At 52.1% G+C, this 15931-nt stretch overlaps 1 protein-coding gene across 1 annotated transcript in view; it reads right to left on the bottom strand.

Moving 5' to 3' along the window:
• Positions 1-1070: 1070 nt before the first annotated feature.
• The window catches only part of LOC150039863 (polypeptide N-acetylgalactosaminyltransferase 17-like), a gene marked incomplete at its 3' end in the record, with an annotated part of 37799 nt that continues 22938 nt past the window's right edge, over positions 1071-15931 (bottom strand). Inside the window, exons 2-3 of the mRNA XM_090327556.1 lie at positions 2002-2185; positions 1071-1112 (exon numbers count right to left, since the gene is read on the bottom strand). Of these exons, the coding sequence (XP_090183682.1) occupies positions 1071-1112; positions 2002-2185 (226 nt within the window). The remainder of the gene's footprint in view (positions 1113-2001; positions 2186-15931) is intronic.

The raw sequence follows: 15931 nt of genomic DNA, 5'->3' as shown, positions 1-15931 counted from the left end.
TCCTCCCCGAGCCTGCCAGATGGTTTAACTTCCAGCTTTAGTACACTAACACTGCTGTTTGTTCTCGTTTCATAAGCAGAGTAAGGCTCTCCAGGAGCCCGCCCAGTCCACGCCGTGGAGACTCTGTGCCGTCCTGCTGTGGCCTTGGCTGACAGAGACGTGCTGGGGTGTCGGGGTCCCGGCAGAGACCCTCCTCTCCCTACCAGACCCACAGCCTTCTCCTTGAGCAGGTTTCCTCCACAGCACACAGCCTCCTTGTCCTCTGTAATTCTGCTGAGTCTACCACGAAGAGGACATGCGACCTGTCACGGGAAAGACACACACGTCCTATCATGGGGAGGATACATGACCTGCCACGGGAAGGACACACACGTCCTATCATGGGGAGGACACACGACCTGTCACGGGGAGGACACACACGTCCTATCATGGGGAGGACACACGACCTGTCACGGGAAGGACACACATGTCCTATCATGGAAAGGACACACGGTGTGTCACGGGGAGGACACACACGGCCTGCCATGGGCTTCGTCTTCCCAGCACTGCCCAGGGCTCCTAAGCGAGTGCCAGCTCATTAGGAGAAGAGGCTGCACGGGTCCTCGAGAGCTGCGGTTTCAAAACCACTTCAGATGTCGTCTATTTTTCTCAGAACGCAGAATACCGAGCAATCCACACAAAATCCATTTGAAAAAAAGGCAAAGGCAAGATGGGAGAAGAGAGATGGAAACCCGACAGAGGGCCGGGAAGGAGGGCGGCCCCAGGCCAGGCGTCTCCGCACAGCACCCAGCCCTGTCTGAAGGCCTTTCCCTGTCACAAGGAGGGAGGAACGCCTCAGCTCAGCGCTGAGCCAGCTCAGATGCAGCCAAGTCGTTTCAACGGCAGACCTTCCCAATTCAAACATGTGGGGGCGGGGGGGGGGACAGAAGGGGGAGGAGAAGGCAAAGGAGCAGCAGGGGGAGGAGGGGGACCCTGGGGGGCGCTGTGTCCACGTACACAGTCCAGACGACGTGACCTCCTATGACTGCTGCCTGCTCATCTGAAAAGCATGCCCGCAAGTGTGACCACACCTGCCACCTTCCAAGGCCTTCTTCTGAAGATGCAGCTCCCTCCTACCAGAAGGGTCCGGGAAAGTCCAGCAGACACAGAAGCTGCTATCGTTTCTCCAGCAAAATGACACAAACAATCCAGATGGAGAACTTCGGAGCATTTCTACACTGTTAAGAGGAGGGATTTGCCTTGATAGGTGTGGACTAAGAATATAAAATCAATACATGGCCAGGAGTCTGGCCTAGTGATTAAAGTGCTTGCCTAGCATGCATGAAGACCCGGTTCGATTCCTCGGTACCACATACATAGAAAAAAGCCGGAAGTGGTGCTGAGGCTCAAGTGGTAGAGCTCTAGCCTTGAGAAAGCCCAAGGACAGTGCTCAGGCCCTGAGTTCAAGCCCAGGACTGGCAAAAAAATAAAAATAAAAATAAAATAAATTCAATACACACCAAGACGTGGCTGACAAACACCCCTTCCACACGTGATGCAGAAACCAACAATAAAAAAGAAAATACCCTAAATTTCCAGTGGAGATAATGTTCGTCATCTATCACACTGATGACAAGAGGTGAAACGACACATCACAGGCTCCTGCTCAGAGTCAACACACCAACACTTGCTCTTTCGGTGACCCCGGGAAGTGAACTCACAGCCTCAGGCTCGCTGGGCAACACTTCCCTGCGTGTCTTTCTGGGTCACGCACATCCTAGGCTGGGTTCCAGCTCAGGACGGTGGGTGGCTGGGGTCACATGCACGCCCCACCACGCCCAGCCCCACCACGCTCAGCCCCACCACACCCAGCCGGTGCTTTGCCTAGCATTTCCGGGCAGGGAGAGTCCAGGGAGAGGGAGTAATGGAAGACACATGTCCCCTGCGGGACACCGGTACTGTAGGGGACCAGGGCCCCCTCCACCCCGCCCAGCCCCCCCGGAGCAGGGGTCCAGGACTCACTTGGTGGGCCGGTAATCCGGAATGGAGCGGTCCAGGGAGATCTTCTCACTGAGGAAGGAGTTGTAGCCATACTTCTCGTGGGGCCCCTTGGCCTTCTCTTCTTCAGCTGGGGAGAGAGTAGCAGGAAGGCCGCCTTTGCCACGGCCTCCATAACCTTCAATGAGACCAAGGGATTTAGACAAGCCTGAAAAAGGAGGAAACGGGAGGCACCGTTAGAGACCCCTACTACCACGTCTAAGACACAGCGCTGAACACCCACCACCCAGCACCACATCCCAGATACACCCCTGGACACCAACACCACATCCCAGATACAGCCCTAGACACCAACACCACATCCCAGATACAGCCCTGGACACCAACACCACATCCCAGATACAGCCCTAACCCAAACAGGACATCCCAGATACAGCCCTGGACACCAACACCACATCCCAGATACAGCCATGGACACCCAAAAGCCACATCCCAGATACAGCCCTAGACCCCAACACCACATCCCAGATACAGCCCTAGACACCAAACACCACATCCCAGATACAGCCCTGGACACCCAAAAACCACATCCCAGATACAACCCTAGACACCAAGACCACATCACAGATACAACCCTAGACACCAACACCTCATCCCACATACAACCCTAGACACCAAGACCACATCCCAGATACAAACCCAGACACCAACACCACATCCCACATACAACCCTAGACACCAACACCACATCCCACATACAACCCTAGACACCCACACCACATCCCACATACAACCCTAGACACCCACACCACATCCCACATACAACCCTAGACACCAACACCACATCCCACATACAACCCTAGACACCAACACCACATCCCAGATACAACCCTAGACACCAAACACCACATCCCACATACAACCCTAGACACCAACACCACATCCCACATACAACCCTAGACACCAAACACCACATCCCACATACAACCCTAGACACCCACACCACATCCCACATACAACCCTAGACACCCACACCACATCCCAGATACAACCCTAGACACCAAACACCACATCCCACATACAACCCTAGACACCCACACCACATCCCACATACAACCCTAGACACCCACACCACATCCCAGATACAACCCTAGACACCAAGACCACATCCCACATACAACCCTAGACACCCACACCACATCCCACATACAACCCTAGACACCAACACCACATCCCACATACAACCCTAGACACCAACACCACATCCCAGATACAACCCTAGACACCAAACACCACATCCCAGATACAACCCTAGACATCAAACACCACATCCCACATACAACCCTAGACACCCACACCACATCCCAGATACAACCCTAGACACCAACACCACATCCCACATACAACCCTAGACACCAACACCACATCCCACATACAACCCTAGACACCAACACCACATCCCACATACAACCCTAGACACCCACACCACATCCCACATACAACCCTAGACACCCACACCACATCCCACATACAACCCTAGACACCCACACCACATCCCAGATACAACCCTAGACACCCACACCACATCCCACATACAACCCTAGACACCCACACCACATCCCACATACAACCCTAGACACCCACACCACATCCCACATACAACCCTAGACACCCACACCACATCCCAGATACAACCCTAGACACCAAGACCACATCCCACATACAACCCTAGACACCAACACCACATCCCACATACAACCCTAGACACCCACACCACATCCCACATACAACCCTAGACACCAAACACCACATCCCACATACAACCCTAGACACCCACACCACATCCCAGATAAAACCCTAGACACCAAGACCACATCCCAGATACAACCCTAGACACCCACACCACATCCCAGATACAACCCTAGACACCCACACCACATCCCACATACAACCCTAGACACCAAACACCACATCCCAGATACAACCCTAGACACCAAACACCACATCCCACATACAACCCTAGACACCAACACCACATCCCACATACAACCCTAGACACCAACACCACATCCCAGATACAACCCTAGACACCAACACCACATCCCACATACAACCCTAGACACCAAACACCACATCCCAGATACAACCCTAGACACCAAACACCACATCCCACATACAACCCTAGACACCCACACCACATCCCACATACAACCCTAGACACCAACACCACATCCCAGATACAACCCTAGACACCAAACACCACATCCCACATACAACCCTAGACACCCACACCACATCCCAGATACAACCCTAGACACCAAACACCACATCCCAGATACAACCCTAGACACCCACACCACATCCCAGATACAACCCTAGACACCAACACCACATCCCAGATACAACCCTAGACACCAACACCACATCCCACATACAACCCTAGACACCAAACACCACATCCCAGATACAACCCTAGACACCAAACACCACATCCCACATACAACCCTAGACACCCACACCACATCCCACATACAACCCTAGACACCAACACCACATCCCAGATACAACCCTAGACACCAAACACCACATCCCACATACAACCCTAGACACCCACACCACATCCCAGATACAACCCTAGACACCAAACACCACATCCCACATACAACCCTAGACACCCACACCACATCCCAGATACAACCCTAGACACCAACACCACATCCCAGATACAACCCTAGACACCAACACCACATCCCACATACAACCCTAGACACCAAACACCACATCCCAGATACAACCCTAGACACCAAACACCACATCCCACATACAACCCTAGACACCCACACCACATCCCACATACAACCCTAGACACCAACACCACATCCCAGATACAACCCTAGACACCAAACACCACATCCCACATACAACCCTAGACACCAAACACCACATCCCAGATACAGCCCTAGACACCAACACCACATCCCAGATACAGCCCTGGACACCAACACCACATCCCAGATACAGCCCTAACCCAAACAGGACATCCCAGATACAGCCCTGGACACCAACACCACATCCCAGATACAGCCATGGACACCCAAAAGCCACATCCCAGATACAGCCCTAGACCCCAACACCACATCCCAGATACAGCCCTAGACACCAAACACCACATCCCAGATACAGCCCTGGACACCCAAAAACCACATCCCAGATACAACCCTAGACACCAAGACCACATCACAGATACAACCCTAGACACCAACACCTCATCCCACATACAACCCTAGACACCAAGACCACATCCCAGATACAAACCCAGACACCAACACCACATCCCACATACAACCCTAGACACCAACACCACATCCCACATACAACCCTAGACACCCACACCACATCCCACATACAACCCTAGACACCCACACCACATCCCACATACAACCCTAGACACCAACACCACATCCCACATACAACCCTAGACACCAACACCACATCCCAGATACAACCCTAGACACCAAACACCACATCCCACATACAACCCTAGACACCAACACCACATCCCACATACAACCCTAGACACCAAACACCACATCCCACATACAACCCTAGACACCCACACCACATCCCACATACAACCCTAGACACCCACACCACATCCCAGATACAACCCTAGACACCAAACACCACATCCCACATACAACCCTAGACACCCACACCACATCCCACATACAACCCTAGACACCCACACCACATCCCAGATACAACCCTAGACACCAAGACCACATCCCACATACAACCCTAGACACCCACACCACATCCCACATACAACCCTAGACACCAACACCACATCCCACATACAACCCTAGACACCAACACCACATCCCAGATACAACCCTAGACACCAAACACCACATCCCAGATACAACCCTAGACATCAAACACCACATCCCACATACAACCCTAGACACCCACACCACATCCCAGATACAACCCTAGACACCAACACCACATCCCACATACAACCCTAGACACCAACACCACATCCCACATACAACCCTAGACACCAACACCACATCCCACATACAACCCTAGACACCCACACCACATCCCACATACAACCCTAGACACCCACACCACATCCCACATACAACCCTAGACACCCACACCACATCCCAGATACAACCCTAGACACCCACACCACATCCCACATACAACCCTAGACACCCACACCACATCCCACATACAACCCTAGACACCCACACCACATCCCACATACAACCCTAGACACCCACACCACATCCCAGATACAACCCTAGACACCAACACCACATCCCACATACAACCCTAGACACCCACACCACATCCCACATACAACCCTAGACACCCACACCACATCCCACATACAACCCTAGACACCAAACACCACATCCCACATACAACCCTAGACACCCACACCACATCCCAGATAAAACCCTAGACACCAAGACCACATCCCAGATACAACCCTAGACACCCACACCACATCCCAGATACAACCCTAGACACCCACACCACATCCCACATACAACCCTAGACACCAAACACCACATCCCAGATACAACCCTAGACACCAAACACCACATCCCACATACAACCCTAGACACCAACACCACATCCCACATACAACCCTAGACACCAACACCACATCCCAGATACAACCCTAGACACCAACACCACATCCCACATACAACCCTAGACACCAAACACCACATCCCAGATACAACCCTAGACACCAAACACCACATCCCACATACAACCCTAGACACCCACACCACATCCCACATACAACCCTAGACACCAACACCACATCCCAGATACAACCCTAGACACCAAACACCACATCCCACATACAACCCTAGACACCCACACCACATCCCAGATACAACCCTAGACACCAAACACCACATCCCAGATACAACCCTAGACACCCACACCACATCCCAGATACAACCCTAGACACCAACACCACATCCCAGATACAACCCTAGACACCAACACCACATCCCACATACAACCCTAGACACCAAACACCACATCCCAGATACAACCCTAGACACCAAACACCACATCCCACATACAACCCTAGACACCCACACCACATCCCACATACAACCCTAGACACCAACACCACATCCCAGATACAACCCTAGACACCAAACACCACATCCCACATACAACCCTAGACACCCACACCACATCCCAGATACAACCCTAGACACCAAACACCACATCCCACATACAACCCTAGACACCCACACCACATCCCAGATACAACCCTAGACACCAACACCACATCCCAGATACAACCCTAGACACCAACACCACATCCCACATACAACCCTAGACACCAAACACCACATCCCAGATACAACCCTAGACACCAAACACCACATCCCACATACAACCCTAGACACCCACACCACATCCCACATACAACCCTAGACACCAACACCACATCCCAGATACAACCCTAGACACCAAACACCACATCCCACATACAACCCTAGACACCAAACACCACATCCCAGATACAACCCTAGACACCAAACACCACATCCCAGATACAACCCTAGACACCAAACACCACATCCCAGATACAACCCTAGACACCAAGACCACATCCCAGATACAACCCTAGACACCCACACCACATCCCAGATACAACCCTAGACACCAACACCACATCCCACATACAACCCTAGACACCAAACACCACATCCCAGATACAACCCTAGACACCAAACACCACATCCCACATACAACCCTAGACACCCACACATCCCACATACAACCCTAGACACCAAACACCACATCCCAGATACAACCCTAGACACCAACACCACATCCCACATACAACCCTAGACACCAAACACCACATCCCAGATACAACCCTAGACACCAAACACCACATCCCACATACAACCCTAGACACCCACACCACATCCCACATACAACCCTAGACACCAACACCACATCCCAGATACAACCCTAGACACCAAACACCACATCCCACATACAACCCTAGACACCCACACCACATCCCAGATACAACCCTAGACACCAACACCACATCCCACATACAACCCTAGACACCAAACACCACATCCCAGATACAACCCTAGACACCAAACACCACATCCCAGATACAACCCTAGACACCCACACCACATCCCAGATACAACCCTAGACACCAACACCACATCCCACATACAACCCTAGACACCCACACCACATCCCAGATACAACCCTAGACACCAACACCACATCTCACATACAACCCTAGACACCAAACACCACATCCCAGATACAACCCTAGACACCAAGACCACATCCCAGATACAACCCTAGACACCCACACCACATCCCAGATACAACCCTAGACACCAACACCACATCCCACATACAACCCTAGACACCAAACACCACATCCCAGATACAACCCTAGACACCAAACACCACATCCCACATACAACCCTAGACACCCACACCACATCCCACATACAACCCTAGACACCAAACACCACATCCCAGATACAACCCTAGACACCAACACCACATCCCACATACAACCCTAGACACCAAACACCACATCCCAGATACAACCCTAGACACCAAACACCACATCCCACATACAACCCTAGACACCCACACCACATCCCACATACAACCCTAGACACCAACACCACATCCCAGATACACCCCTAGACACCAAACACCACATCCCACATACAACCCTAGACACCCACACCACATCCCAGATACAACCCTAGACACCAACACCACATCCCACATACAACCCTAGACACCAAACACCACATCCCAGATACAACCCTAGACACCCACACCACATCCCAGATACAACCCTAGACACCAACACCACATCCCAGATACAACCCTAGACACCAACACCACATCCCACATACAACCCTAGACACCAACACCACATCCCACATACAACCCTAGACACCAACACCTCATCCCACATACAACCCTAGACACCAACACCACATCCCAGATACAACCCTAGACACCAACACCACATCCCACATACAACCCTAGACACCAAACACCACATCCCAGATACAACCCTAGACACCAAACACCACATCCCAGATACAACCCTAGACACCTACACCACATCCCACATACAACCCTAGACACCAAACACCACATCCCACATACAACCCTAGACACCAACACCACATCCCAGATACAACCCTAGACACCAACACCTCATCCCACATACAACCCTAGACACCCACACCACATCCCAGATACAACCCTAGACACCAAGACCACATCCCAGATACAACCCTAGACACCAACACCACATCCCAGATACAACCCTAGACACCAAACACCACATCCCAGATACAACCCTAGACACCAACACCACATCCCAGATACAACCCTAGACACCAAACACCACATCCCACATACAACCCTAGACACCAACACCACATCCCAGATACAACCCTAGACACCCACACCACATCCCAGATACAACCCTAGACACCAACACCACATCCCAGATACAACCCTAGACACCAACACCACATCCCAGATACAACCCTAGACACCAACACCACATCCCACATACAACCCTAGACACCAACACCACATCCCAGATACAACCCTAGACACCAACACCACATCCCAGATACAACCCTAGACACCAAACACCACATCCCACATACAACCCTAGACACCAACACCACATCCCAGATACAACCCTAGACACCCACACCACATCCCAGATACAACCCTAGACACCAAACACCACATCCCACATACAACCCTAGACACCCACACCACATCCCAGATACAACCCTAGACACCAAACACCACATCCCACATACAACCCTAGACACCAAACACCACATCCCACATACAACCCTAGACACCAACACCACATCCCACATACAACCCTAGACACCAACACCACATCCCACATACAACCCTAGACACCCACACCACATCCCACATACAACCCTAGACACCCACACCACATCCCACATACAACCCTAGACACCAACACCACATCCCAGATACAACCCTAGACACCCACACCACATCCCACATACAACCCTAGACACCAACACCACATCCCAGATACAACCCTAGACACCAAACACCACATCCCACATACAACCCTAGACACCAACACCACATCCCAGATACAACCCTAGACACCCACACCACATCCCAGATACAACCCTAGACACCAACACCACATCCCAGATACAACCCTAGACACCAACACCACATCCCAGATACAACCCTAGACACCAACACCACATCCCACATACAACCCTAGACACCAACACCACATCCCAGATACAACCCTAGACACCAACACCACATCCCAGATACAACCCTAGACACCAAACACCACATCCCACATACAACCCTAGACACCAACACCACATCCCAGATACAACCCTAGACACCCACACCACATCCCAGATACAACCCTAGACACCAAACACCACATCCCACATACAACCCTAGACACCCACATCACATCCCAGATACAACCCTAGACACCCACACCACATCCCAGATACAACCCTAGACACCAACACCACATCCCACATACAACCCTAGACACCAAACACCACATCCCAGATACAACCCTAGACACCAAACACCACATCCCAGATACAACCCTAGACACCCACACCACATCCCAGATACAACCCTAGACACCAACACCACATCCCACATACAACCCTAGACACCCACACCACATCCCAGATACAACCCTAGACACCAACACCACATCTCACATACAACCCTAGACACCAAACACCACATCCCAGATACAACCCTAGACACCAAGACCACATCCCAGATACAACCCTAGACACCCACACCACATCCCAGATACAACCCTAGACACCAACACCACATCCCACATACAACCCTAGACACCAAACACCACATCCCAGATACAACCCTAGACACCAAACACCACATCCCACATACAACCCTAGACACCCACACCACATCCCACATACAACCCTAGACACCAAACACCACATCCCAGATACAACCCTAGACACCAACACCACATCCCACATACAACCCTAGACACCAAACACCACATCCCAGATACAACCCTAGACACCAAACACCACATCCCACATACAACCCTAGACACCCACACCACATCCCACATACAACCCTAGACACCAACACCACATCCCAGATACACCCCTAGACACCAAACACCACATCCCACATACAACCCTAGACACCCACACCACATCCCAGATACAACCCTAGACACCAACACCACATCCCACATACAACCCTAGACACCAAACACCACATCCCAGATACAACCCTAGACACCCACACCACATCCCAGATACAACCCTAGACACCAACACCACATCCCAGATACAACCCTAGACACCAACACCACATCCCACATACAACCCTAGACACCAACACCACATCCCACATACAACCCTAGACACCAACACCTCATCCCACATACAACCCTAGACACCAACACCACATCCCAGATACAACCCTAGACACCAACACCACATCCCACATACAACCCTAGACACCAAACACCACATCCCAGATACAACCCTAGACACCAAACACCACATCCCAGATACAACCCTAGACACCTACACCACATCCCACATACAACCCTAGACACCAAACACCACATCCCACATACAACCCTAGACACCAACACCACATCCCAGATACAACCCTAGACACCAACACCTCATCCCACATACAACCCTAGACACCCACACCACATCCCAGATACAACCCTAGACACCAAGACCACATCCCAGATACAACCCTAGACACCAACACCACATCCCAGATACAACCCTAGACACCAAACACCACATCCCAGATACAACCCTAGACACCAACACCACATCCCAGATACAACCCTAGACACCAAACACCACATCCCACATACAACCCTAGACACCAACACCACATCCCAGATACAACCCTAGACACCCACACCACATCCCAGATACAACCCTAGACACCAACACCACATCCCAGATACAACCCTAGACACCAACACCACATCCCAGATACAACCCTAGACACCAACACCACATCCCACATACAACCCTAGACACCAACACCACATCCCAGATACAACCCTAGACACCAACACCACATCCCAGATACAACCCTAGACACCAAACACCACATCCCACATACAACCCTAGACACCAACACCACATCCCAGATACAACCCTAGACACCCACACCACATCCCAGATACAACCCTAGACACCAAACACCACATCCCACATACAACCCTAGACACCCACACCACATCCCAGATACAACCCTAGACACCAAACACCACATCCCACATACAACCCTAGACACCAAACACCACATCCCACATACAACCCTAGACACCAACACCACATCCCACATACAACCCTAGACACCAACACCACATCCCACATACAACCCTAGACACCCACACCACATCCCACATACAACCCTAGACACCCACACCACATCCCACATACAACCCTAGACACCAACACCACATCCCAGATACAACCCTAGACACCCACACCACATCCCACATACAACCCTAGACACCAACACCACATCCCAGATACAACCCTAGACACCAAACACCACATCCCACATACAACCCTAGACACCAACACCACATCCCAGATACAACCCTAGACACCCACACCACATCCCAGATACAACCCTAGACACCAACACCACATCCCAGATACAACCCTAGACACCAACACCACATCCCAGATACAACCCTAGACACCAACACCACATCCCACATACAACCCTAGACACCAACACCACATCCCAGATACAACCCTAGACACCAACACCACATCCCAGATACAACCCTAGACACCAAACACCACATCCCACATACAACCCTAGACACCAACACCACATCCCAGATACAACCCTAGACACCCACACCACATCCCAGATACAACCCTAGACACCAAACACCACATCCCACATACAACCCTAGACACCCACATCACATCCCAGATACAACCCTAGACACCCACACCACATCCCAGATACAACCCTAGACACCAACACCACATCCCACATACAACCCTAGACACCCACACCACATCCCACATACAACCCTAGACACCAACACCACATCCCACATACAACCCTAGACACCAACACCACATCCCACATACAACCCTAGACACCCACACCACATCCCACATACAACCCTAGACACCCACACCACATCCCACATACAACCCTAGACACCCACACCACATCCCACATACAACCCTAGACACCCACACCACATCCCAGATACAACCCTAGACACCAAACACCACATCCCACATACAACCCTAGACACCAAACACCACATCCCAGATACTACCCTAGACACCAAGACCACATCCCAGATACAACCCTAGACACCCACACCACATCCCAGATACAACCCTAGACACCAAACACCACATCCCACATACAACCCTAGACACCAACACCACATCCCAGATACAACCCTAGACACCCACACCACATCCCAGATACAACCCTAGACACCAACACCACATCCCACATACAACCCTAGACACCAACACCACATCCCACATACAACCCTAGACACCCACACCACATCCCAGATACAACCCTAGACACCCACACCACATCCCAGATACAACCCTAGACACCCACACCACATCCCACATACAACCCTAGACACCCACACCACATCCCAGATACAACCCTAGACACCAAACACCACATCCCACATACAACCCTAGACACCAACACCACATCCCAGATACAACCCTAGACACCAACACCTCATCCCACATACAACCCTAGACACCAAACACCACATCCCACATACAACCCTAGACACCAAACACCACATCCCACATACAACCCTAGACACCAAACACCACATCCCAGATACTACCCTAGACACCAAGACCACATCCCAGATACAACCCTAGACACCCACACCACATCCCAGATACAACCCTAGACACCAACACCACATCCCACATACAACCCTAGACACCAACACCACATCCCACATACAACCCTAGACACCAACACCACATCCCACATACAACCCTAGACACCAACACCACATCCCAGATACAACCCTAGACACCCACACCACATCCCACATACAACCCTAGACACCAACACCACATCCCACATACAACCCTAGACACCAACACCACATCCCAGATACAACCCTAGACACCAACACCACATCCCACATACAACCCTAGACACCAACACCACATCCCAGATACAACCCTAGACACCAACACCACATCCCACATACAACCCTAGACACCCACACCACATCCCACATACAACCCTAGACACCAAACACCACATCCCAGATACAACCCTAGACACCAAACACCACATCCCAGATACAACCCTAGACACCAACACCACATCCCACATACAACCCTAGACACCCACACCACATCCCACATACAACCCTAGACACCAACACCACATCCCAGATACAACCCTAGACACCAAACACCTCATCCCAGATACAACCCTAGACACCAAACACCTCATCCCAGATACAACCCTAGACACCAAACACCACATCCCAGATACAACCCTAGACACCAACACCACATCCCACATACAACCCTAGACACCAACACCACATCCCAGATACAACCCTAGACACCCACACCACATCCCAGATACAACCCTAGACACCAAACACCACATCCCAGATACAGCCCTAGACACCAACACCACATCCCACATACAACCCTAGACACCCACACCACATCCCACATACAACCCTAGACACCAACACCACATCCCACATACAACCCTAGACACCAACACCACATCCCAGATACAACCCTAGACACCAAACACCTCATCCCAGATACAACCCTAGACACCAAACACCTCATCCCAGATACAACCCTAGACACCAAACACCACATCCCAGATACAACCCTAGACACCAACACCACATCCCAGATACAACCCTAGACACCCACACCACATCCCAGAAGACCAGGCTGTCCCTGCTCCGGGGCTGACGGAGCTGTCCCTACATCAGGGCTGACCGGGCCATCCCCCAGCTCCTGAGAGCTGCCCCCCTCCCCACACCACTCCCAGCTCCCCTGCCCTGGCCCTCCTTTCTCCTCATCATTTCCCTGGGTCTTCCTGCCCTTCTCTCCTCTTCCCCCTCGCCGTGCTCCCTAGGTCTGATCTACCACTGGAGCCCTGCCTCTGGATTCCTCGTGGTGGATACTTTCAGGGTAGGGTCTCTCTTTTATGTCCAGCTGGCCTGGACAATGTTCCTATGCAGCTGGGAGGACACCACACCACCGTGGCCAGTACACACACACACACACAGCGGCCACCCACGACCAGCCAGGGGGGGCACCACACCACCGTGGCCAGTACACACACACACACACACACACACACACACACAGCGGCCACCCACGACCAGCCATGGGGGACACCACACCACCGTGGACAGTACACACACACACACATACACACACACAGCGGCCACCCACGACCAGCCAGGGGGGACACCACACCACCGTGGCCAGTACACACACACACACATACAGCGGCCACCCACGACCAGCCAGGCTTGAGCCTCGCTGCTGTCTGCTCCTTCTCTGCCCTGGGCACCGGTGTGAGAGTCGCCCATCACTGGGCTGGCCCCGGGCACTGGGCCCAGCAGCACGCCCCCAGCTTGGGACTTCACCAGAGCCCAGGGGAGGCCAGTGCGGGTCCCGAGAGGCCCCTCTGCATGCTGGCCTCGGCGTCGGTGGCGGCCATGGCAACGTGCTCTGGTCCCAAGGGGTGGGAGAGGACACCCAGGAAGCCCCTCAGAACCCTGGGAAGACCTCACGAG

This window comes from Megascapheus bottae, unplaced genomic scaffold (genome assembly GCF_031878675.1).
Source record: "Megascapheus bottae isolate mThoBot1 unplaced genomic scaffold, mThoBot2.hap1 HAP1_SCAFFOLD_245, whole genome shotgun sequence".
Classification (NCBI taxonomy): domain Eukaryota; kingdom Metazoa; phylum Chordata; class Mammalia; order Rodentia; family Geomyidae; genus Megascapheus; species Megascapheus bottae.
This window is presented reverse-complemented; position numbering and strand designations above follow the sequence as displayed.